General features: G+C 28.4%; 2 protein-coding genes across 3 annotated transcripts in view; both read left to right on the forward strand.

The window, feature by feature from the left end:
• Positions 1–51: 51 nt before the first annotated feature.
• Positions 52–4571, forward strand: LOC107436926 (uncharacterized). 2 transcript variants are annotated; one of them, XM_016048761.4, is made up of 2 exons: positions 52–225; positions 1920–4571. In XM_016048761.4, exon 2 carries the CDS (start codon positions 2116–2118, stop codon positions 3319–3321), a length of 1206 nt encoding a protein of 401 aa, XP_015904247.3. In that variant the 5' UTR covers positions 52–225; positions 1920–2115; the 3' UTR covers positions 3322–4571. The 2 variants fall into 2 exon arrangements, with proteins under 2 accessions (XP_015904247.3, XP_071033383.2); XM_071177282.2 differs by lacking the exon at positions 52–225 and adding an exon at positions 1686–1823.
• Positions 4572–7973: 3402 nt separating this feature from the next.
• Positions 7974–27465, forward strand: part of LOC107436849 (uncharacterized) — a 55044-nt gene continuing 35552 nt past the window's right edge. Inside the window, exons 1-8 of the mRNA XM_087157026.1 lie at positions 7974–8237; positions 11821–11884; positions 14339–14421; positions 16144–16233; positions 17111–17232; positions 18384–18494; positions 21672–21756; positions 23248–23315. Of these exons, the coding sequence (XP_087013152.1) occupies positions 11835–11884; positions 14339–14421; positions 16144–16233; positions 17111–17232; positions 18384–18494; positions 21672–21756; positions 23248–23315 (609 nt within the window). The 5' untranslated portion in view covers positions 7974–8237; positions 11821–11834. The remainder of the gene's footprint in view (positions 8238–11820; positions 11885–14338; positions 14422–16143; positions 16234–17110; positions 17233–18383; positions 18495–21671; positions 21757–23247; positions 23316–27465) is intronic.

A 27465-nucleotide genomic window follows, 5' to 3' on the forward strand; every position in this document is an offset into this window, starting at 1 on the left:
ACTGTGGGCATATGTTTAAGAACTCGTCTTGAGCTATAAGCAAAATTTACCAACCATTATCGTAACTTTCGGCTGGTATGAGGAACTTGCCCTTATCAACAAAAAAATGCAAGTTAGCTGCTGTTGTAAATTTATTAATTAATACAAAATTCTAGGTGAAAAGTTTACGTTCTTCCCGACTCTCATCAAAGAAAGTTATAATTCCCTTTTTCAAGTTTCGTTATTGTAAGTTTAAATTACTATAACGACAAAGTGACTTAGGTTGTTTTTGTATGTTATAATGGTTTTATGGTCATAAAGTAAATTACAATGATAGAATTATTGCCTTTTGGATTCTAGTACAAGCCATAGAGTTGATATAGGGTATGCCTATGGTACAAGCCTCTCTGGCAATAAGAAGTATACAAATCGCCACTTAAACTAGGGCAACTTTGCTTTGTAATTAGCTTTTCATTTCGAATAACACTGTAATTTACTATAAAACGTTGGATCCTAATAATGGCAAGTATTGTAATACCATTGTTCGTACAAAAAACTTTTTAAAAAGAAAGAAAGTATAGGGACTAGCCTCAATGTTTATGAATTTCTTGAAAAAGATGTTGAAAATAATTCTTAACAGTTTCTGGAAGAAATAAGACTTGTTACATAATTTATGTCACAACTGCATATTAATACTGAAAAAATATAAAGTATAAGCTCTGCAGTAGTTCAGACAGGACATTAAATTAATGAAGTGATTAGCAGAAGAAAAAAATTTATCAATTACATTTATTTGACTAATACTACTATTTACATCTATACTATGGATTACAAATGACCTGTTGCACAATCTATATATAAAATACTAAGAAAATTTATCAAAGCTGTATCCAATCATTCTATGTCTTTATTTTAAACAATTTTGTGTTTTTAAACTATCTTGATAGTAAAAATGTAAATATTTGTTTTATAAATGAAAGTATTACATTTTAGAGCTGAAGTATACACATATGTTTAAAAAAAAATTTAAATGCCCTATGTGCAGAATTACAACGCAATCGTAAGAGAATGTTACAAATTTTTCCTTTAAAAAGCGAGACGTTTTAGTTTTCTTTGCAGTTCAAGTTTTGCCAAAACAAAAATTGAAGAATAATTTTTTTTTTTTTGCTTACTTTTTATTTAAAAAACAATTTATGAAATATATACTAATGCTAATCTATGTATGTAGTATAAGCACAAAATGTTTCAGTTACTATAAATTGCTTGTATTTATAATAACTTTTGTTACCATTAAAAGTATTTCAAAGAAAGATGTTAGTGCTAGAGAGGTTTGTCACAGAAAACCAGAGAAAAGTTACAGTATAATAGTAAAAGTAAATGGTTTAACATCCATAGGTTTATATTGATATTTGCGCTAATTTTCAAGGATAACTGATGAATAAATCGTTCAATAATAAAATTTAAGTCAATTTTGTACTTCTTAAATCTTCTAAACCTCTTAAAACTTACATTTTGTACTTCTGTGTATTTGTATTTTTTAGTTTTATTTGCAATATTTAAAAATTTAGTAGTACTTTATACAGTTTTTAGGCTTGGCACAAATATTAAAGAGCCTATGCCGTTGCTATAAATATTGCATACATTTCATTTTATTAACTATGACTTGAACAACCATTTAAACTCATTGTCCCCCCCCCCTCCTTTTTTTCTGATCACAGTTTAACTTTCTTCAATACTGTGCTATGAACCATTGCTGTTTCTTAACTATTTAACTGATGCCGCCAATAAGTCAGCAGGTGACAATCTAAATCTTGAGAGCAATATGCATCACTTTTCTGTCATAAGTTAGTGTTTTTTTATGAGATTTGTAAAGCACTTGATTTTATTAATTATATAAATTTAGCAAGCATTGAACTTATGTTTTTTTTTATTCATTTCAGATAATAATTGAACTTCAGTACTGTGCTAAATCAAGCAAATATAAGGCAAAAAAATTAGATATTTCTGCTATGAGCTATTGTTATTTCTTGAAGGTAATAATTAGTCAACAGGTGACAGTCTAAATTCTGATTACTGTGCATCATTTTTCTGTCAAAAGTCAGTGTTCTGTGAATAAACTTATTTACAAAAATCATCATGACTGGTAAGGAGAAGATATTGTATCATTGTTCTGTATGCTCAAAAGAATTTGTATCAATGTCCAAAATAAAAATACATATGCGCTCTCATACTGGAGAAAAACCATTTAGCTGTGAAGTGTGCAATAAAAGTTTTTCTCAAATTAATAATTTAAAAGAGCACTACTTTGTCCATTCTAAGGCAAAACCTCATTCATGTGAATTTTGTGGCAAAAGTTTTAGTCTTAAAAGTGCTTTAAAAAGACATGAAAAGACTCACTTAGATGATAGGCCATATCCCTGCACTGTTTGTGGTAAGAATTTTAGTAGAAACGCTTACTTGCTGGCTCATTTGCGCATTCACACAAAAGAGAAACCTTTTGAATGTGACACCTGCAATAAGACATTTAGAACAAAAGAACTTTTGAAAAACCATTCCATCGTCCATGCTGAAGTGAAAACTCATTCCTGTGACGAGTGCAGTGCAAGTTTTTTCCGTAAAAGGACATTGGTTAGTCACAAACGCAATCATGCTCGTGAAAAACCTTATCCTTGTGATGTGTGCAATGAGAGATTCAAAACAAAAGGAGAATTTACGGAACATATTAAAATACACCCCGATCTGAAACCTTATGCATGTGAGATATGCAGCAAAAATTTTAAATCCGAAAAACTATTAAAAGAACACTCTGTCATACATACCGATGATGTGCTATACTTTTGTGATGTTTGTAAGAAATATTATACTCATAAAAAATCTTACAAGCAGCATGTTGCGTCTCATAGCAAAGACATGTCTCGCGTATGTGGTTATTGCAACAAAACATTTTCTGGAGTTCGTTCATTGAATATTCACATTCGTATCCACACTCAAGAAAAACCTCACACGTGCAATGTGTGTGGTCAAGCCTTCAGAGTAAGTCATGAATTGAAATACCATTTTGCGAGATGGCATTCCAGTATGAAACCTTACAAATGCAGTATTTGTGACAAGAGTTTTATTCTCAGTGCTCATCTAAAGAGACATTATGCTGTCCACTCGGATGACAGGCCTCACACTTGTGGTGTATGTAATCAAAGCTATAAACATAAGCATGTGTTAAAAGTTCATATGCAAAAACATACTTCAACATCAGAAGCATGTGATGAAATCTATCCAATGAATTTAGATTCTTATATATATGAAAATGATTTGTCAAATCTTGATGTACAATTGACTTGCTAAATTTTGTACTTCTCTATTTTGCCATTATTGGCAACAGTGTTGTCAATGAAGCAAACAATAAAGTAGCTGAGATTATTTACACTCACGAAATGGATTAGTACCCTAAATTTTCATTAGTTCTATAAGCCACTTTTAATGTGCAGCTGTTATACTGAAATCTGAGCAAACATGGTGTGCCATCAAGACGTAAACAAGTTTTGAAAATGTAAATTTTTATTTTTAGTTCTGTACATTCAAAGAAAACCTATGTGTGTAAATCATGATATATTCAAATAATTTGTTCTATGTATTTCTATGTTTGCCCCATTTTTAAATGCGGAACTTTAAAATAATGATTTATGGAGTAAAAAATATAATTATTTTAATTTTGAAAATTTACTTTAATGAATTGTGTGCAACAAAAATTATTCCATTGCAACAAAAGTAATGTGCATTGAATTGACATTAATTTTGTTCATGCATGTAACAATAAAATATTTACTTTTTTACTACAATTTTCTAGATGAGAACTCTTAATATTTAATGTCTGTAATCAAAGCTTTTAGCAATCTGTATTGAATGTTCATATGTTGTATCAGATTTTATTATTCTATGGAATGTGTTAAAATTATGTTTTGTTATGTTATTGCTGCATTTAGAGCATAGAAACGATATATTTTTTAATAAATGTTACTCACAATGAATGAAATAACAACATTCAATAAATTACATTAATCTTATATAGAATGTCAGACATTTTTAGGTAAGTTTTTGAAAGCGATATATGTCATAGCTAGTCTTTTTATAGAATAAAAAATGCTCTTTTGGCAAATTAAAAAAAAAGACCATTATTTCTCGAAGATTATTCTTTAAAAATGCAAAAAATATATTTTTAAAAATTATAAAAATAATCATAAAGTAAGCCTGTTACATTTACTGGCAATGCATGAAAAACCCAGGAAGCATTTTAACAAGTGACTGATGTGTTTCATTGATCCCCAGTTTGTTGCTTGTCATTATCTAAAATGCATATTTAAATGTGTGAAATATTTACTTCATACTTTACATTGCAAAAATTGTGTGCTCTGTAGAATGATGGATTTCAATCTTTGTCAGCAACATGATATATTGTTCACTCAAATGAATTATGTTTGTGTTCAAATATATAAGTTTATGATCAACGTTGATATGTTTTTCATGGTAATTAAAAGCATAGTATTGTTATGTTCCACAGAAGTTGCAATTAAAGGAATTATTTTGTTTCATTAAAATTGTCATCTTTTTCATTTTACTCATAAAAATTTGTCACAAAACACGGTTAACTGATAAAATACTCCCGCGTGGTAGCATGTACCACCTGGTACCGCAGATTATTACAGTTTCTCTTTATTTTGAAAAATCGAACAAAAAAATGCTAAAGTAGATGATTGAGGCTTCTTTCTAAAACATCTTTAAACTTGTTGCTAATAAAAATTAAAAAGCTGAATTGAGAGAATTGCTTTCAAAGATCAAAAAACAAAGAATTGATTGACTGATTACAAGTTTAACAGTATAGGGTTTTGTTCCATTTTAGTATCATTGTTAAAAATTCAACTTAAAATTAAATAAGTTTTAATAAAGTTTTTATGCATAGTGTTTAAGGATCTTATATTTATAAAGTTTGCTACTTATATTTATGATTTAGCTTTTTTTTTTTTCCTTTATACTCTGTCTGATTTCATTGAGATTGCAGACAAATTTGGATTTTTAAAATAGTACTGCAGATTCACTCTGTAATTTCTACTACTGGGCTCATATTAAGTACCATGTTTGTAACCTATTCAAGAATACTTTAAAAGTTATACTACATTAATAATGCATCTAGGGTTATCAATTGTTGTTGTTGTAGTTCATTTACGTCGCACTAGAGCTACACAATGGGCTATTGGCGACGGTCCGGGAAACATCCCGGAGGATGATCCGAAGACATGCCATCACAATTTTGATCCACTGCAGAAGGGATGGCACCCCTGCTTCGGTAGCCCGAAGATCTGCGCGCGAAGTCAAACGTTTTACGGTAGATCAGGTTAACGAGGACCAATACCGCACAACCTTGGTCCCTACGCAGACTGATCCAAGTTGTCACCCAACCCCACACTGACTGCAGCCAGTGATGCTTGACTTCGAAGGTAATCTGCTGGGAGCCGTGTCAACGATCAGTCCACTGCGGGACTAATCATTAATTCTATCCACTGAATGAGTAGCAGTAGTTGCGCCGATTAGGAAACATCCCTAAAAATGATCCGAACAATCGCCATCACAATTTTAATCTTCTGCATAATAAATGACCTGACCTGCATAATTTTTTTTTTTTTAATGGCGGGCACTTGGAGCTATTGTCCATTGGCCACAGAAAGTGCCAGAACTGCTAATTCTCTTTTCGTTACCCAGTGGGCACCTGTGGCAAAGCCACGGCGGTGGAACAGCGTCGCCCACGTCACACTACCACAACCCGTTTATAGGGCGGGTCACATTCACACACAAAGGAGAAAGGACATAGAACACAGATAGAGGGAAAGAAACATCCATGCCTTGCCCGGGATTTGAACCCAGAACCTTTCTGATGCAAGGACAGTTCCCTGCCCCCTACACAGACTGGTCGGCTGACCTGCATAATAATAGTGCACCTATGACCTGAGTGCAAAGTCGGATATTTGATATTAGAACAGTTTCAAATGGCTGATATCACGCATTCTCTTCTCGGTCCCTTTGCAGGCATATCAAAGCAGTCACTAACCACAGCCAGTGATGTTTGACTTCGGTGATCTACTGATCCAGCCCAAACCAGCAGAAACGAATGCATTTATTTGAATACCAATTTAAACTATCATGGTCCCGCAGTGACCATAATAGTGTAATTGGATCGTAAAGATGCGGTTCCCAGTAGAACACCGGAGTCAAGCATCACTGGCTGCTGTCAGTAAGCGATCGGGTGCTTACTTTGATCATCTTGTGTAGGGATCACAGTGCTGACGTAAAACATCCTCAGTAGACGGATCACGGGTTCGAGTCCCCTTACCGTCAGGCTAACCGTTGCATATTTTCGTATTTTTACCTTCCATGTAACACAAATGTGGGTTAGTTTCATCAAAAAATTCTCCACGACGGAAAATTTCTCCCAATACTTGATCCAGGAGTTCTCTTGTCTTTTAGACAAGGTTCAAAATTACAAGGCTATGGAATTAAACATTAGTAGTCTTAAACCCAAAAATTGGGTCTACTGTTCAACAACAGTTACAAGAATGAAAAATTAGAAACTATTAACTAGAATATGAAAAATCATTAAATATAAAATCAATAAATCTACAATTTATTGATGGAAAAATTTAACATATTATGAATGTGTTAGCAACAAAATATAAAAGAAAGTTTTCGTACTGTACTTTCGCAGACCTTAAAAAACAATCCAAAAACATGGTCTTATGCTCGTTTATTTACTTTCCCTTAAATGAGGTACTTTGCAAAATATTTTCATATTATTTTTTAATATTTTCGCTAAAAAGGTTAATATTTGCTTTATTTCGTTTTCTTTGAAAAAAGGTTTTCGCTTAATATTTCTGCTAACCTAATCATGACAACAAACAAAAATGCAAAAAATAAGGTTTACAGTTTGCTTGTTTTTTAACCTACATAACAATATTTTTCAAAAAAGATTTAAAAATCATTTAGTTTTACTTTAAGGAGGAAAGGTTGGAAATTGCAATATTTTTACGTCATTGAAAAAAGGTTTTTACTGCAAACCTTTTCGTGTCAATGAAAATAAAGTTAAAATACAAGGTTGTCGTAAGGTTACATGCTTTCTGGGACATGCTTTTCTTTGCAAGCTTTCGCCGTTAGCATGGGAAGAGTCATAGGAGAAGGAAGTACGTCAGTTTCTCCCTTGATTTTCAAATAAATTAAAAATTTTCAAGTAAGGAAACTATACGGAACTGAAAACTATATAGAACATAGCTATAATAGAAAGCGGTTTGGAAATTTTACAAAAAAATATTGACTGAAAAGAGGAGGAGAGGGAAAGGGGTAGGGTCAAAGGTATGGAAGCGGTCTTTTCCCCTGATGGCGTATAGAACATTGCTATCGCGAGTTCTCCCTTTTTATAAAAAAATAAGTTCTCGAAGTCTCTTTAAATAATAATATTGTTTGGATAATGAAGTAATGGAATTAAGCTTCAAAATTAAATTCAAAATAAATTTTAAAGTGTATGAATGTAATAGAGAGAAGAAAACAATACTTATTATTTTATTTGAATTGATAAATAATGATATTCTGGTCTCAAAAGCAAATATTAAATGCAAATACTCATAAATTAATATGTATACATAAACAATTTTTTTTTTTAATTTTTTAAAAAAAGAAACGAATCGTCAGCTAAGCAAACGGCAAATTCTTACGTAGTTGCCCCACCACAGTTTATCCCTCGTAGTGTCATTCCCCTCCCCTCGCACCGACACGGTCAAACAAGATATTTAACAACGATAAAAAAATTAAAAAAAAAAAAACTTGGTGCATTTTCTTGATCGCCTGCAAGGAATATTGATGCCAAATGTTATAAACCGGAAATAACCATAAACTACGTTGATGAACACGTTGATAGCAGCAGCCAATAAAATAGGAGTACTAAATTAAAAATTCTGGTAGCCAAGCGACTGCCTTTCACTAAATTTACGGTCAACTAAAGTTAACTGTGCTCGTTTTATTATTATTTTTTTTAATGCAGATTTGTTTGTTTGAATTTTGAAGCGGAAAAATTTAAGCATGAAATTGACTTCTCTTATATACTTTGGATTTTAATTGTAATTTATATTTGAGTGTATTTGTATTAATAGATTTAAAAGGAAATAATATTCCTATATTCTTCAGTTTCGGATAAGGCAGTGTAAACCAGGCCGTTTTAAGAGGTATACTCTTTCAACTACTTTAAAATGTTGAAAAGTAATCCAGCATAATGTTAAAACAATCATACATATTGTTAAAATAAATACCATAGTCACTTTTATAAAGAAAGATTATTAATTAAATTTTTTGTTGTTGTTTTAACATTACCTAAATTTCCAGTCACATCATGAAAAAAAGAAAAAGATTTTTATACTTTTCTTTCATAATAGCTCATCGCAAATATTTTTTACGAATTTAAATTTTGATAAAGATATTTTCAGTTCACAATTTGTTATAGATTTCACAAGCTGTACCTTTAATATGGTGTATACAATTAGGTTATGCGTCCATGAAACCATTTTCAAACATGCATTTGAGTAATTCTCAGCAAACAAACATGTAATTGAAGGATCTATAAGTTTTTTCTGTTGAAAAATGAGTAAGTTATTTGTTCAACACATGGTTTGAAGATGTCTTCATTACATTATGTTATAAGTTTGAAGTATTGGAAATAAATATTTTATCAATTTTTAAACCTATGAAATCTTATTCATTCATTTGAAATTCTTACCTCCCACAAATACAAAAGATATTATTTCTGACTGAAGTACCCATATTTTTCTTCAATTTTTAAAAATCAATCTGTAGTATTGTATATGAAACTAATTATTTGGTCTTAAATGGGTTTTTTATATGGTAAAAAAGTTTAAAACTCTTAATTCATATAATTTCATCACTCATATTTAAGAATGTTTTATATCAATGGCATCATTTTAGAAGAAACAGTGCACATGTTCTGATAAAGCTGCAAATCAAATTTCAGTAAATTGTGCACATGTTCTGAAACAGTGCACATGTGCACTGTATGTTCTGATAGAGCTGCAAATCAAATTTTAGTAAATTTGAGGAAGTTTTTCTAAGTGTAAAAAGCAACTGAATACGCAAATTAGAAGTGTTAAAATGACTTACTCATTTCCACATCTAAATTAATGAAGTTAATTTTTTTTCTGCCAAATATGTACTAATAAGGGTTTTAATGGAATATATTCACATTAATTTTATTTATACAGGGATGAGATTTTTCCGCTTTTTAGCGTATTTCCTCTTTTTTCACTTTTATCTCTTGAATTTCAGCTTTTTTATCAAAAATTCAGATTTTCTAAAAATTCCACTTTTTTTTTTATAAGTATTCCGCCTTTTTCAGAAAATTCACCGATTTTCAAGGAGAAACAGAAAATTCAAACTACATAGCTACCAATCCTTTCTCATTTTTACTTATTTTAGCTATTTTCTCCCCTTTTACACGCAGCAGATAAGATTTTCCGAATTTTTTACCCGCTCTCCAGATAGATCCGATTTTTGTAGTTCAAACGACGCTGCTTCTGACAAGCCTTTTAGAGGTCCAAAGCCTGGAATCTGCTAATATTTCGATTCTTATTCACACGATTTTAATATCAAGCATAGCTTTTCATATTTGCATGTTGCAATTCTTATTCACGCGATTTGAATATTGTATGTTGCGATTCTTATTTACGAGATTTAAAAATTCAATATTGTGATTCGTATTTACTCCTTTTTAAAAACCTATGTAGCGATTCGTATTCACGCAATTTTAAAATTCAATGTCTTGATTTGCTCATGCGGTTTATATCATCAAACATACATTTTCGTATTTATACGTGATTTTAAAATAAGGCATTGGATTTCGCATTCACGCATTCTAAAAATTATGCATCATAATTCTTATTTATGCAATCTGAAAATTATGAATCGTGATTTGTATTTACGCATTTTAAAAATTCTCTTTCCCAGTTTGTATTTTCTCATTTTCAAAATCGTATATCTAGTTTCATATTCATATAATTGTTATTCATATTCATGCAATTTTAAGATCAACTATCGTGATTCTTGTAAGAAGTAAGTTTTTTTTAAAAATTAGTTACTATGAAGGTGACTGTTTTTCTAACGACGATTATTAGTATATGTAAGTGTTACAACATTAGAGAAACTGGAAGGGAATATATTCAAAACTTACATTCTGTGCTTGCAAAGAAGAAAAAATAGGATTTGTCACAAGATGTTTGAAGATGAACTAACGACTAAATATAGCAAACATAAAAGATATAGCAAACAAAAGCAATCACTTAAAAAGGGATTTAATTTTTTTTTTTTTTTTTTTGGAAAAAGAGTTAATTAACTCATCATCAGAATTTTATTTATAATTGCTGTTATTTATGCTATAAAATGCAAAATTCTTATCAAATAAAAAACAATTATCTAAACAGTTGCTGATTGTCATGTAATTTGTCAAACTAAAATAGCAATTTTTGTATGTTAAGGAGTTACTATATATTTCTACTTCACTGTTATTGATATGTTTCAGAGGGCTCTAGTTAGATTAGACTATAATATGAACATAATGACTCGGTCCATTGTTAAAGTTTTTTTTCCCAATATAATTTAAAAAGTAATATTACTGATATATTTGCTATAAATCACATAACAGTATTTATTAAAAGAAATGAAATATTTATGTATATTCTCAGTAGTTTTAATTTGCTAAACCAGGTAGTTTTTCAAGTAATAATTGTCTCTTATGTGAACTGAGGAAAAATATAATTTCCAGCTTTATTTTTTAAAATGGTAATTTTTATTTTCATTAAATGTTAAGTATCAATGTAATCATTTATATAATAATAGCTTAGTACACAATTATATGTCAACACATTATTTATTACCTTAAACTGTCTGGAATTTATTATTAAAGGGTTGCGCTTGCGTAAAATTTAATATCGTGGAAATTCAGCTTTTTTGTCTTTTGGATAATCTCATCCCTGATTTATAAGTATAAGCTTTTTCTAATTTCTTCACTTATCATGCTCTTAATGTGAAAATGACATTTTTAATGAGAAATTGTTTCTAATATTTTTTAAAGATTAGTTTAATGACATACTTTTGTTAAACCTATTATTTTTAAATCAGTTATTGACTGATTTATTCTTAAATATAAATAAGATTTTAAACATGTTTTTTTTTCGTTCCTTCACTATGTTAACATATGCTAATTGTTAGATTATAATAACTTTAATATTCATTAATATTAAGTGTGACTGCTATGTTTTTTTTTTATTTACTACCAACTCCTGTATTTCATTGCTAAAAAGCATAAATTTCTGACATTATTTTTCTTGTCACTACAAAATAGCCTACTCATAGAAAATGACCCATTTGATTTATGAGAGTTATATAGTTTGACATTTTGGCTGCAATCGACAGAGAGTTTTTCTGGTATTTTATTTCAATAACTTTTAATGATATGTGGATGATATTAAAACCTTGTTTTAAGCTAATACTACTATTACGTTGTGATGAATGTGTTTCCATTTTTCTGTTCCTACATTCTTTTATTGTTTTTTACATCAAAATGTTTTCAATCTTGAATGTTTTTAAATGTCTGCATTCTTTTATTGTTTTTGACATCAAAATTATATTATATCTGTTTCATAATTTTATTTTCAAAAAACTAACTATTTCCATGGAAGCAGTGAGTAAAATGAATTTTCAAGTTTTCCTGTACATTTTTACTAATTTTTATTTGCTTTTAAGATTCTGATATAATTATGGCTGACAACATCAAAGTTTCTGTTCGACTGAGAAAGTTAATACCCTCGTAAGTATAATTTTTATCATGTTCACATAAATTGATTGTTAACGAATGATAAATTTTTCAAGATTTATTCCTGCTGTACTTAAAAAGATTGACTATGCAGTGAAACTTAAGTTGTAAACTGTAGGTTGACCACTTCTGCTGCTTTGTTAAATGGTTAACTTAGAGAGGCCATTAACTTGAGGGAAGGAGCCATTGTCCATAATTTGATATGAGCTTACTCTTATTAAGAGATCAATGCATAGTTCAATAAATAAATACTAAAAGAAAACAGGAAAATTTTTACTTCTAAATAGATAAAACTTCTTTGAAGGAAAAAAAATGCGCTAAAAAGCAGCAGAAATTTCAAAAAAAGAATAAAAGTAGCAACCAAGGAAATAAAAATATGACCACCGAAGCCGACGTCTTCAGGGGGTACCGGCCCCGGTAGTCATAAAACAAAACCATTTCTATTGAGGGAGAAGCAAATGCCTGAATTAACTCCCTCAGTACCCCGACGTCTTCAGGGGGTACCGGCCCCGGTAGTCATAAAACAAAACCATTTCTATTGAGGGAGAAGCAAATGCCTGAATTAACTCCCTCAGTACCCCGAGGGTTTTGTATAGAAGTCCAGGGAAAAAAAACCTGAAATACAAATAACCAATTTAGAAAAGAAATTCAAACAAAATCATCAGAAAATAAAAACTCACTTAACCAGGTCAAACAGCGATTTCACAAGCAAGCCGAATGAAAAGGAAACACTGAAAACTAAAGAAAACAACGCCCCCTATTATAATGCGCAGATAGAAATAAAAGAAGTCAAGAAAAAGATCCGTAACAAATTAATAGAATGCTTAACTTCATTCTATTAATTTGTTATGTATCTTTTTTTTGACTTTGTTTATTTTCTATCTGTTTTCTTTAGTTTTCAGTGTTTCCTTTTCATTCGGTTTGCTTGTGAAATCTCTGTTTGACCTGGTTAAGTGAGTTTTTATTTTCTGATGATTTTGTTTGAATTTCTTTTCTAAATTCCTGGACTTCTATACAAAACCATCGGGGTACTGAGGAAGTTAATTTAGGCATTTGTTTCTCCCTCAATGGAAATGGTTTTGTTTTATGGCTACTGAGGCCGGTACCCCCTGAAGACGTCGGCTTCGGTGGTCATATTTTTATTTCCTTTATTGCTACTTTCAATAAATAAATACATTTAAAACTACTATTTATTATACTATTTTATTTAAAACTACTATTAATACATCATACTGGTCGCCTAAGGCGGCCAGCTGTCCGCCACGCTAAAGGTTTTCACAAATAAAGTTTTTTAAAACATAGCAGAAAATAAAGAATAGAAAAACCAAAGAGATCCAAGGTAAGTGTGATCGTTCCTTCAAAAACAATTAAATTCCTATTTTATATATTATATAGCTACATCGCTTAAGAAAAAAAAACTAAACTGCTAAATACAATACATGAAAAGAACACGAAAACGAATTAAATTTTTATGGTATCTATTTCTATATCGTTACAAAAATTATCGTCTTCGCTTAAGAAAAAAAAAAAATAGAGCGTGGAAAGAAGAAGAAAAACTTATTATAACAATTATGAACATCGACAAATATATCAAAGCGAAGCGTTCTATTTATGTATCGAATAAGTTGCCACATTTTTGATACAAAAGTTAAACTTTTCTCCACTTTGATAAATGTAAACTAATGCGAACCTTACAATTAAATTATTAATTCCTTCATATATTATTGGTTTAAGTTTTTGAAAATTAATATTTCAATTGTAAGGTTCGCATTTGCATACATTTATAAGAGTGGAGAAAAGTATATGCATTTTTTAATAGTTTTTTTAATATAGCTCTTTGAAGACGAAAAAGCATACTTACAAAATGACTGATCTTACAAAATGACTGATAACTAAAAAAATACTTCTTCATTATGCCAAAACTCAATTATGTGCTGAGTTTCGTGCCTGGACGAGGCTTCTGAGGCGATATATTGTGATTACAGACAAACAGACACACACACAGCCGCGTTTATTATTATGTATAGTTGAAATGCTTAGATTGATTAACCATTTCTTTTTAAAAAAATTTTTTAAATCAATGGTTTTTTTTTAGAAAAATTTATTAGCATACCTTGCTTGATATACAAAATGTTCTTTGATAACTTGAATAATTTCTTTTATCTTTAATTATCGTTAATTCTACATTATTTAAATTTATGGAAACATGCAATAAAAACTTTAGAATTTTTTTTTTTTTTTTTTTAAACGTTTGCTCTAAATTTGATTTTATAAAATGTCTATCATGATTTTATAAAAAATAATTTTTTTTTTGATACAGTAATTAATATGTTCTAACAGATTTAATTTTAAAAAGCCACTAATTTTATAATTCACTGATTTTTATAAGTGCCAGTTACTGTATCTTTAGTTCTTTTTTAGAAACACTTATGTATTCATATTCTTTAGGGAGAAAAATAAAGAAATATTGTGGACAGTGAAAGACAGGAGAACTGTCTCTGATGCTAATTCAAGCTCTTCATTTTCATATGGTATGTATTATATATTTGTTTGTTTTTTAGATATAATAATATCAAAGAAACTTAAATATCTGTAATTTGCAAAAAGGAAAAATTTTTTAGACTGAGATTCTTTTTTAATGCCAGATTATTATCAAATGTACACAGTAGTGAGACAGCTTTTTGCTTTATAAATTTATGTAAAAAAGATACTTTTAATTCAAAATGTTTTGAAAATAAGGATAGGAAAAGTGTCTTTTTGCTATGAATTTTAAGGTCTTTGAAATTAGAAAAGATTTATTTTAAGCTATAAATATATGTAAAAAAATCTTTTATCAATTTTGGCACATTTTACTCATAATCAAAAAAGTTTATACAAAAAAAGAGAAAAAATATTCATTCCTAATTTGTGAAACTAAACTTTTAATATTAAAAATTTTATTTGCCATTGTTATCATATTTTTAAGAAAAAGTAATAGAGAAATAATAAAAAACGCTCTTATGTTGCACCATATTAAAAACTTCAATAGTGAACGGGGGGGGGGGGCTTATAAATAAAAGATATTGAAATTGCTAAGCGGAAATAAATGCAAGTGTCAGAAATATCTTCTGGATTTAATCAAAATGTACTTGATATTTATTATTTCTGTTCTTGTTTTATTTTCTTTTAGATATCTGATTGTTTGGTAATGAGTTCAACTCAAATAAACTTTAAATAGACAGTATACCATTTAAATATTATCCTCTGCCTCATTTCCTCCTGCTAAACTCCCTCAGCAGTGTGTTTGAACTTGTACTGTCTTAACTTATTGCCGAGAATGCAAGAGTTGCACACTTTTCTTAAATATCAGAGAAAGCATTCATCTGTGATTGATCAATATTTTTCAGTAAATTTTTTAGTGTTTTAATGACATGGTGAACAAATGGTGAATGAATTCCATGGCACTAGTTGGCAGGTGACATGAATTATGGTAGCACTCAAAAAATTCATGTTAAATTAATTTTTTTGATTTACATTCTCTGAAACATTTTTTTTTTTAAAAATTCCAATAAAAGAAACCATTAAATGTGGACTCAGAAATAAGTATGATTTTAAGCACCCTTATGACATTTTCCAACACACAAGGTTGACTAGTGCAAGCAGTGCCCCCTCATCTGTGGAAATTTGCGTCATAGAGGAGACAGGTTTTTTCTTGGAAAATTTGTGAGTGTGATGAGTTGTAAAGAGCGAAACCAAATTACAAATAATGAAAATAAAATTATAGTATAGTAAATTTGCACAGTGTTTTCATCAATGAATTCTATCAAAGATTGTAAGAGTCTTGTTTCAGATTTGAAGCAAGTTAGCTAAGCAGCAAATAAAATTACATAATGTAATATAATTGTTCGAAACCAACCTAATAGATAACAGATTAGTTTTTAAGCAGAAGTCTAATAACTGGCACTTGAAAATAAACTTATTTAATTTGCACACTGATCAAAAAGTTGTACCATCTCTTGTTTCATTCAATCCTGTGCAAAAAAATATATAATAATAAAATTAAATAATTGAATATTTTAGTTATAAATTTCTGAATATAGGATCTTTCTGCTTAGTCAAATTCTGAATAGTTGGGCTTTTTTTCTAATGTATCAATAAACTCTTTGTCAAGGATTTTTTTTCTTTCTTCAAAGTTCTTGTTTTGTTCTTAAATAGTTCTGAGTAGATCGTTGTTTAAAGATTTTTTATAAAAATTACTAACATTGTTTTTTCAGATCGTGTATTTGCTGCTGATGAAAACAATGAAGTTGTCTATGATGATGTTTGTGCTCCAATTGTTAAATCTGTTATAAGTGGCTACAATGGTAATTATAAATTGATAAAATAATATAGCATATATGCATACTGGGCTATGAACCTTGCTATCTAATATCTTTCTAATTTGTTTGTGAATACGCATTAAATAAATTTTTGAGACTTAATTATGTTTTTACTAGCTAAACCATTATCCTTAATTTTAAATTTTTATTTTTAACCAGCATTAAAAAGGAAACCTTTTATGCAAGAACGCAGGTCGGCCAGTTTTTATTAAAGAAACCCGTTTTTATTTTTAATAAAAAGCTGACTTTCATTGCCTTTTTTTTATTTTTTCATCTTATTATTCACAAATAAAAAGGGTACTTTTAAATTCGACTTATTGATTATTATTCAGTAAGAAATTAAGCTTAAAATAGTTATTATATTATGGTGCATCAAATGTCTAAAATTAAAAGCAGCAGTGAGAGTTAAGTGTGTAATAAATATAAAATATAATATTACTTTAAAACAAAAAGTATTTTACTAGTTGGCATAGAATGTTGCAATAAGCAAGAAAAGTTTAAATGTACAGTACCTCCACTTGAAATAAATATTTTGTAAAGCTTACCATTTAAAAAAAAAAAAAGAAAGTAAAGAAAAAAACAGAAAGTACTTCTGTTTACATTCTACTAACAATGGAATTGATGCAGACAAGCATTTACTTTGCAATTCTTTATGAAGCATAAATGTATACTTTTTCCTCAAATAATTTAACAATTTTATATCCACTTGTTTGCTACTTGGTAAATTAATCAAAATTCAATTTTGTGTTTTAGATTTAGAGTTAGTTTTTATGATGGCTATAAATGTACTAAATCATCATCAAGTATCATAAAATTTCCAAAATTTCTTTTCTTCTCCCGAATTTTAGTGTTTCTTTTACAGGAACAATATTTGCATATGGTCAGACGTCTTCTGGAAAAACCTATACCTTAATGGGAGATGGAAAATTTGATTATGGTATTGCTTATTATTGTGTAAGCAATTTGTTTGAGCAAATTCAGAATGTAAGTACCTCTTGATAATTTTGTTTCCATAAATATATTTTTTAAAATTTATTTTATTTAAATAGACTGTTCTATGTATTAAATTTTTTTTCGTGCTTTACCATTTATTTTTGGAGTACTTTGATTTTCAATTTAAAGGTTAAACTCTGTTGTATATGTTACCAGCAAAGTAATAGATGGTGTGTGGCTTCCAAGAACAAATTTAGAGCTTATCACTCAGATAATGAGCATGACATTAAACAACAAAGAATAAAATAGGCAAGTTACATTATCAGAATGGATAAAGACTGTACCCAAAAAAGAGTTTTTAATACCAGACTAATTCGCACACAATAGAAGGCATGTCAAATTTGAGAGGGATAGATGGCCCAATAAGACCTTTTGGTCTTAAAAACTGGGAAATGCTAGCAAGAAAAAGGTTGCTATGGAAAAACCTTTTTGAGAATGCCAAGGCCCATCCTGGGCTGTTATGCCATTGATAATGAGGAAAGTACAAAAAAAAAAACCAGCCACAGTTTTTCTCAAACCAGTTGGAACCCATCGATTTGAAACTGGGTGGGCTTCAATCTGCCACCAATAATAGTTTTTTAGTCCTTCACAATTACAACTCATTATCCTGATCCATAGAAGTATATCTTTCTATTTCAGGGTGGCTGTTTCATCATTATTAACTATATTTTTGGCTTAATACTACGAAATTAGAGAATTAGATTTAAATGAAAAATAAACAAAAAATCGAATAAAATTTTTTCTTGGGAAATCCTGCGTGCATTTATTTGGGAACTGTTCTGTGAATAACTGTTTCACATAGTAAATAAATTCATATTCAATGCATGAAATGCAAATTAATTTATGAACCAAAAATGTGCAGGTAAAAAATCTCACTGAAGGAAAAACTCCATTCCACTTCTTTAAAAATAGAAGTTAACATAGGTTAACTTAGCTTTAATAAATTACTGTTGCTAGAAAAAAAGAGACATTAGAGATATTTGTACTGCTTCATCAAAATAAATTAATGTGAAACCAACCGATTTTTAGTATTTATACTTATTAGCAAACTTATTAGCTTTTCAAATAAATATGTTTTAAAAAGCTTTTGTTTTATATATTCTTTGAAAAGTAATTTTATTTAAACATTAATCACTTTGTAGATGGAAAATCATGAATTCTTGCTTCGAATATCGCTAATGGAGATATACAACGAGAAAGTGATGGATTTGCTCGTAAAGAAATCTGAAAATCTTGAGATTCAGCAAGATCAGGTAATTATGATGTCTCAATCAGGAACACGCTTCCATGTTTTCTCAAGATTTTTGAACCACTCGTGAACTCTTTTTAACCCAAATTATCTAAATTTCTCCTTTTATCCATTGATATTTCTCATTTGACTTTAAATGCATATGTTTCGACCTAACAAAATTTTGTGTATAACTTTAATTTAGATTGTTTATGTAGGATTTAATGTAATGAAGGTTTAATTGATTCTGGCAATTTTTTAATTAAATTATATATCTATACTCTTTTCTGTTATTTTCCAGTATTTTATCACGTAGTATGTTTATTCTTGTTTCAAATTTTTTTATTTTCAACTTCACTAGCAATTTAAAAGTATTTTATCTTATTTTTGTGCTTGAATAAAGTAGCATTTGAATCACTCGGTTGAATAATCCTTTTTCGATGTGCTTCATTTGCATGGATACTATTCTACTGACCATGTGGTGAGTCAATAATTTTATCAGCTATAATTGGTACTAATCTTCTCCAAAAAAAATATTTCTTTTTTAAAACTTCCTACTATAATGTTTATACAATATTATGACACGCAAAGTTCAATTCTTGCATTTCATTTCATTAGTCAATTTTTGATGCGACAATACAGCTGTTTTTTCAATCGATTTTTTTCATAATTATTGCTGTTGATTTCCATGTTTTTAAAATCCTTATATATTTTTACAAAATAATTAAGAAACCAGAAATTAGAATTGTACATATGAGTAGTTTCATTTTGCGTTATTTCAGTTTTTTATTTTCTTATTTTATTTATAACACTTAGTTCGTGAAAATCCGATCATTAGAACGAAAGTTATTCAGGGTGATATCTTTTTTTTTTTTGCAGACTGTACAATGTATGAATGTGTGTACATACATTGCATGTATACATATGTACATACGTTGTATTAACGTATGTATACAATATAAGTATATCCAATTAATGTGTGTGCATATGTACTATACATTTATGTCTGAACATTGTGTATAATGCTATAAATAAAATGGTTGTAAGTTAACTGAAAACGATTCAAGCAATTTAAATGACAAAATCAAACTATTTTTAAATTTAATTTTCAGCTTTAATTGTTCTATATCATTTTTAAATTGTTAGAATAAAAAATAATTTTCAGATATTTTCATAAAATGTTTGACACCACAAATAAATTTTTTTGTATTATAATGCATAGTTCATCGAAATTTTTAGATGGCAAAAAAACTGTTAATTTCATGTATGGAAACAATATTTAGGAAATTAAAATTAGGTAATCGTTTGCTTTCCAAAAAATATGATTATGTCAAAAAAATATGAGTTTTATATGTCATAGAATAAATTTTAAAACAAACTTTAATAACTTTATGTATATAATTTTTTTTAATAGATGCTCAATGTATGTGCACATTGTAATTACATATATTTAAATGTAAGCATGTAGTTATACATTACATGTATATGTTTTATGTAAATACGCACATTGTGCATATAACCATTTTTTGTACATTCATACATTGCATTTGCATATATATTAACAAAGTATTGTATAAGTATAGTATATGCGTATTGTATTAAGTATATTACAATATAATTTTATATATTGTACGTACAAACAACATTTGTGCATACATTGTATATATATATAAGAATCGCAAATTGTATGTGCATGCGTGCGTACATTCTTTGTATTTACTTGTAATCACAATTACATGTAATCATATATTTTGGTTGCTAGTAATCGTAATTGCCAGTAATCAATATTGCTGTGATTACTTGTAATTGCACTTACTATGCGTGCGTACATTCTTTGTATTTACTTGTAATCAGAATTACATGTAATCATATATTTTGATTACTAGTAATCGTAATTGCCTGTAGTTGATATTGCTGTGATAACTTGTAATCGCAATTACTTGTAATCACGATTACAAGTAATTGATTACTGTAATTGTTGTAATCATGATTACAGTTGTAATTAAAATTATGTTATCTTGTAAACATGATTACAAGTCATTGATTACTGTAATCGAAAAATGTAATTGGTTACATTTTTGCCCTACTCTGCCCTCTACTAATTGCATAATTTTTTTCTAACTTTTATTATGCTTAATTTTTTGTACTATTATTATTATTTTTTTTTTACTTATTACTTTTATTATTGTAACATTACTTTTAAAATTTTCAGTGCTGTAAATTGATTTTAGAAAATACCTTTGTAATATTTTGAGGCAAGATTTTAAAAAAGAATAAAGTGAAGGGCTTTCAATATTTTAAATGCAGCGAAAAACCTTATATTATTCAGATTTGTCATTCCAAAATACTTTAATTTATCTCTTAATGATTTGATTTAAAAACAATTGAAGTAAAAATTTTTAATTATTTCAGATTTGTTAAATATTATGAGTGCTTAGTCAGGGAAGTATTTCTTAGTTTCTGTTGCCGACCCTGTTATTATAGCTATATTTATTGTTACTACTGTTTATTAACGCAACTGAGAATTACTTATTTTATATTGTATAAAAGAGATTGTATCTTTTATTTTTTTTTTCATTCTCAATCAACTATTTTTTACTACTTTAGTTAGGATTATATCAAGTGTTATAATATGCAAAAATCTCTTTATATATATTTTTTTAAAAATTGCCAGCGTAGTCTCGTCTCTGAATACAGTTTGACAGAGGAAAAACAAAATCATCTGAAAGTTTTAGATAAATGTTTGAAAAAATTCTTATATGACAACTGTATTAATGTAGGTAAAATAATTATTTTATTTCAAATTTGAAATTTTTTTTATTTGCACTATTTAATACAGTTTTAAAAAAAAAAGGCATTCAAAGTATAATGATTTTCGCTGTCTTGTAAATGATTTTGATTACTAGTAAAAGTCACATAAAGATTATCATTTATTTTGTAGCCACGGAAGTTTGTATTTGAGGATAAAAAAGTTAATTGCTCCACTTAAAATGCTTTTCTTAACATCTAATATACACATACTCACATTTAAAATAATTTAAACACATTTAAAATAATTGTGTTATATGTTAAAAAAAAAATGTTTCTTCCCCTTATTTTATCCTTTTATTTTGCATAATACTTATTGTTTATTTATACTTATTTTTTAACATGTCTGTTTTTTAATATTGTATGTATTGTATACAATGTTCATAATTTTTAGTATGGAACTTGTAAAGTTCTAAACCTGACAGAATTGGAAGTTCAAGAACCTGAGCAAGTTGTGGAGTTATTAAGAATTAATCTAAGTAAGTGAAATATTATTTCGTTATATAGTACGGGACCATAAATCCAAATTAAACAAAAATCTGTTAATTTTTAACTGCAAAATACTAATGTAATGCCCTCCAAACTCTTTATCTTAGGGAATGGGTAAAAGTTGTAAGGAATATAAAAAGTTGTATTTCAAAAATCTATCAAGATTTATCATAAGGGCCAATAGAATAAACCTTTTTAAAAGTTGTGTTGTAGTGCTGATACCGATAAGACAGAATTATACTCATGGAAGACACACACAATGAATTTATTAAGAGATTGGATAGTTATAATTAAATTGAAATAGAGCAAAAAAAAATTTGTTAACCAGTTAATCACGGAAAAGCTCCCTTGTGAATGCATGCTGGGCGTCCCCTGATGAAGTGCTATATTGCATTCATGTTTCCATTGTTCTATTTCAGTTTACTTTTTTATTTCAATTTAATTATGATTATCTATTTATTTTATGAATTTATTTGAAGACAAATTTTGCACCGATTTTGATTTAGCACTTTCTCAGATTTATTTCTTTTTGCATCTACAACTGATTTTTTTTATCAGATTTTCCTTTAAGAAATACTATTGAAATTATATAAAAACACATTGACTCAGGTATAAGATTAAAAGTTACTTTTTTATGAAGACCAGAGATGGTAAACAAGGAGTCAATGCAGTTTAGGAGTATTGATGCAGTTTTAATAAATATAAATTATAACTATAACATAAATATAAACTATAACATCAAACTATATTAAATTCTACAATCTTGCCCCCTGGTGGTAAATCAGGCCAGCACTGACATCCGATTCTTTATATAATTCACGGAATTCCTCGGTTTTCAGGATTGTTGACATTTACCCCTTACCAGCTTCTTTAAATATATTTTAATGCAGTAATTATGTTGCAAATTCCGATTTTGTGACAGGAGAATTATTTAATCAATGAGATCTGTTAGCCCTCAATTAGATCAAATTAATTTTCAATACATTACAACATGGAAATCTCAAATTGCACATTTCAGTAATCATCGATCTTTCTTTCTCTTTTTTTGTAGTTAATACAATTGAATTTCTCATGGTTTTTAAAGTGCCAATATCATTACGACACACAAAATTTTAATCCCGCAATAAAATGACTTTTTGATGTGCTTAATTTGCGTGGGTACCATCGTAAGTCCATATGGTGATTCAATCATCTTATCGGCTATTTATGCTATGCATTTTCTCAAAAAAAACAACTTCTTTTTAAAGCTCCTTACTAAATTAAGTACTAAACAAACTACACATTCAGATAATTTCTTCCAGCAATTACATGTCTTCAATGATTTTACATGATTATGGAAGAAATTTTTTTTAGATATCCTTGTTTTTTTTTTTATTATTATTATACTCAGATTTGCTTGTGCTAGAAATTTAAAAAAGGTATCACTTATGTTTTTGTTTTTCTAATAAATTAATATTAATGAATCTTGTATAATTTTTTAGAAAAACGAAAAACTGGGGAAACTTTGCTGAATCAAAGAAGTTCTCGATCTCACCTAATATTCAGAATGGTATGCTTTCATTATTATATTACTGACTCTTACGTAATTGAAAACCATTTTTTGTAAAAATCATTTCTAAGTTATTTTATATAAATTTCCAACTAAATTTTTCAGTCTTTTGTAAGTTTTTATTTGTGTTTCTATATTATGTTTATTTTTTAAAAACTTTTTTGTTCTTAATTTTTTTTTATTATTATTATTACAACCTAAAATTGGATTGGATACGAGACTGAATGTTTACAAAATTATGATATGAACTGCTTATTATGATATTTGTACTAACTATATTCACAAACAATTATTCCAGATCTTAGTAGATAAGATTTTTTGGTTGAAAATATTTTATTCTAGAAAAGAAAGTCGTCATTATTTATTAAAAAGAAAAGGTATCATCAAATTTTGAACTGAAATATAAATTAGACTAAAGCTTGTTTCCTATATTGTATATTCAAGGTGACGTGAAATAACTTGAACACAGTTCAAAACCAAATATTTTTATCGGTCAATAAAATTTTTTAGTTAAGTATTGAACTAAACACACATCGAAACAAATATGAAAGTTGGTGATGTTATTCGTCATGTTGCTCTAGCACACAGAATTCAAGACCCTCAAGATTGTTGCAAGTCACATTTTCTTCTTTGCTTCACAAAAATTGCCACCTTACTTAATAGGCTTGAAATCCTATTGAATTTTTGCTTTTAGTCCATCAAGGGTTTGTGCTAAACCTCTTAAGAATTTGACATTTATTAAAATTTTCTTGTTAAGAATGGGATGAAATATCAGTTTGTAAGTTGTGACTTGAAGCGGAAAATTTTTCTAAAACAAGTTTATCTGCATCTTGCAGGTCATAATATTATTACATTTATTTTATTGCCTGCATTGAACAATCAGCCTTATTTTGAGTTTACGACTGCTCATAGACGCACTGGAGACTTGTATCAAGTTATTTCATGTCACACTGATACAGGATACTACAAAAATATAAAATTTTCTTTATTTTTTATAGAAATTTCAGCTCTCCATTTGAATCTGTAATTTTCAAATTATGCACAACTTAGAAAGATAGCATGCTTCTTACTGTAAAATGGTGCATGAAGCAGGGATTAATATTTTGGACATTCCAATTCATTTTTTTATATTAAAAGCATTTTTGTTTTTACAAAAGTACGCACTTTTACAAAAAATTTAACTGTACTAATATTTTGTTACCTAATAAAAATTTTCAATAAAAAAAATACATTAAGAAGAAAATTTTAGATTAGCTTCTCCTTAATCAATTCTAATACAGTTGTTTCTTGAACAAAATTCGCTAAAACAAATTTTCCTATATCAAGAAATATTCTAAATTCCTCGTGTGTTTCTGATGTTTGAAAAAAACATGCTGAACACAATTCATGGAATATTTTTTACACCCAAAATGTTTATTATCTTAAAGCAGGGTTGCCACAGGCGACTATTTGCTACTATTTTCAGCCTTAGGCGTGACTATGGCGACATTTTTTGCCTGAAAAGGCTAAAAAGCAACTATTTTCAGGAATAGGCGACTATTAGGAGACTTTTTTACTTTTAGCGAAGTTTTTTCGCATAAATGAATGTTACTTTTCAGAACGTTAATAAAAGAAAGCAAACTTGTATACAATTATTTATGTCCAGAAAGCCAAAAATTTAAATTGCCATTAGATTTAATAAAGTACTTGTTATTTTTTTCTCTCCGAGGGGCAGTTTTGTTATTTTTAATTGTTTTTTTCCTTCTATTAACATTAATATTTTATTGCAATTCGACTCTTATTTAGGTACCTATTTTCTAAAATGTATACCTTTTTATATTTGTACAAAACTCTTTTGTACACATATAAAAAGGTATACATTTAGAATTGGAGCATAGATAGGACTGGGCAATAAATCGATGTATTGCGAAATAGCGATTTAACGCATATATCGGTAGGCCGATGTAGTGACTTTCGTTTTAGGCGATGCATCAGAAATCTGATTTAAACAGCCGGAATAAGGCTACAATCGCTGTTTAACTATTTAATATGCAAGGATCCTTGACTAGGCTAGCGCTGTTACCGCACTGACTAAGACTATTTTAATTTCGTCTTGCTGCAGAGATGTTGATAGCGTTTTGCTATAAAGATGATATTAGTTTCGTGATGTTGAATGACAAAGAGCGAATTGAATCAGAACTCCCAGTTTCGTGCGAAGATCAGCGTTGTTGAACGCAATGTACAGTTTCTTTATGTCCATTTTTGTCTTTTAGATTTTACGTTTTTTGAAGATTATTTTCAACGGGACTCGAGTCATTTTGCAATTGCAGTGAAATTTATTTTGTCAGAAATAATTGTCAGGTTCTTTGTAAATTATTTTCAGTTAGACTTACCATCAGATATACCATTTTTTTTTTTCTGTCTGGTTTAACAATTCTTGTCAAATATTTTTAGTAGACCTACGGTTACTTTGCGATTGCTGCACAATCGCTGTTATCTTAAATTTTCGTTCTGAACTCAATAGATCAATAAAACGAAAATATAAATAAAATAAAATAAATTTTCATTGATTTTTTTCCATTATTGTTTTTCATTTTAAGCGATACAATTTAATAGGGGTATTTCGTATTTAACTTAGTTATAAGAAGTTCGTTTTTTTTTTTAAATCTATTAAATGTAGGTAAGTATAATAATTTAATTATTGTTAAACTAATAAATGTCCAATCGTTTTTAACTATAAAAAAATTAAAACAAAGCTTACATTTATTTAGTTTGCTTTTTTGAGAAAATTTGGCTATTAGTTAAAAAAAAAAAAGAAGAAAAAACAAATAATTTTTTTTAATTAAATAAAGAATTAAGTAATGTTTTGTCGCTTTTTTAATAGTTTAACATTAGCACTTGAGATTTTTTTTTAATTAAAATTCTTTCAATATTTGTTTGTTTTATAATTTGTTAGATAGTCAGTATCATTTTTAAAAAAAATAAATCTTTAGTCGATTTTATTTTCGAAGAAAATAATAATAAAGTATTTCTTAAGTACAAAATTTGACTATTAGTTAATACTACCTTTTATTATTTTAAATAATTAAATAAAAAAGGGTCTAATGATGTCTCAAAAGCATGGTTTTTTTCCAACAAATAATTTTAAAAAATTTATTTTTTTTCTGAAGTGAACATTTCTTTGGTTTGTTTTCCTCTTTCGTTTTTTTTCTTTTAATTTTCATTGCATGCATGTAAAATATTTTATTACAGTATTATTATTTTTCAAACAATAAGTCTTAAATTATTTTTAATTCAAGAAAAATGAAATAAAGCTTGGGGTCATAGTAGAATATGTTTAGAATTAATATTTTCTTTAGTAATAGATTTATTCCTTTTTTGATTGATTGAAAGATTTCCCATAGGTAATTTTTGAGCATATGGTAAATCGCGATTCATCACTTTAACGCGATGTCTAACTGACGTATCACAATTTAAAATTTCTGACATCACCCAGTCCTAGTCATAGTATTTTTCAATTAAGCTATAATTTTAGTTAATTGGCTACTATTTTTGATAGATTTTTGTTCCTGTTCAGGCAACTATTTTCATTGTTTTAGGCAACTATTTTCATGCTTGAGGCTACTAAAAGCGACTATTTTTGTTCATTTTTTACTGTGGTAACCCTGTAAAGATATAGATTCATATGATGCATGCACTGATGAGAATAACCAACCTTAACCTTAACAAAATAACTTCATAATTAAATGAATCCAAAAGAAATTTATTCTTATGAGAATAGAGTTACAGTGGATAATAACCCTGTTTTGTATAATTATTGGGAAGAATCAGAAATATTAAATGAGGTCATGAAATCACATCGATTCCACTGGATTTCAGAAACTTGGGATCCATAGGCTTCCATATTTATGGGTTCCATTTTCAACCAAAAGTAAATCCCTATTTAAAATATGAATCTTTATCCATTTACTAAAATTCAGATTCATCCTTTCTGTGTATTAATAAACAAAAGGAAGAAGTTCGAAATAAGATATGTTATATTTGAACAATCAAGGCTTTTGATACTCAAAATTTCGGTAATTCTCACCTTCATCTTTTAATACTGAAATATAATATATATTTTTAAAGTTTAGTTACAATTATATCTACATAAACATGCTTAATTTTTTTC

This window comes from Parasteatoda tepidariorum, chromosome 2, assembly GCF_982258835.1.
Source record: "Parasteatoda tepidariorum strain Cologne lab strain chromosome 2, Ptep-v5.0, whole genome shotgun sequence".
In the NCBI taxonomy this organism is placed as follows: domain Eukaryota; kingdom Metazoa; phylum Arthropoda; class Arachnida; order Araneae; family Theridiidae; genus Parasteatoda; species Parasteatoda tepidariorum.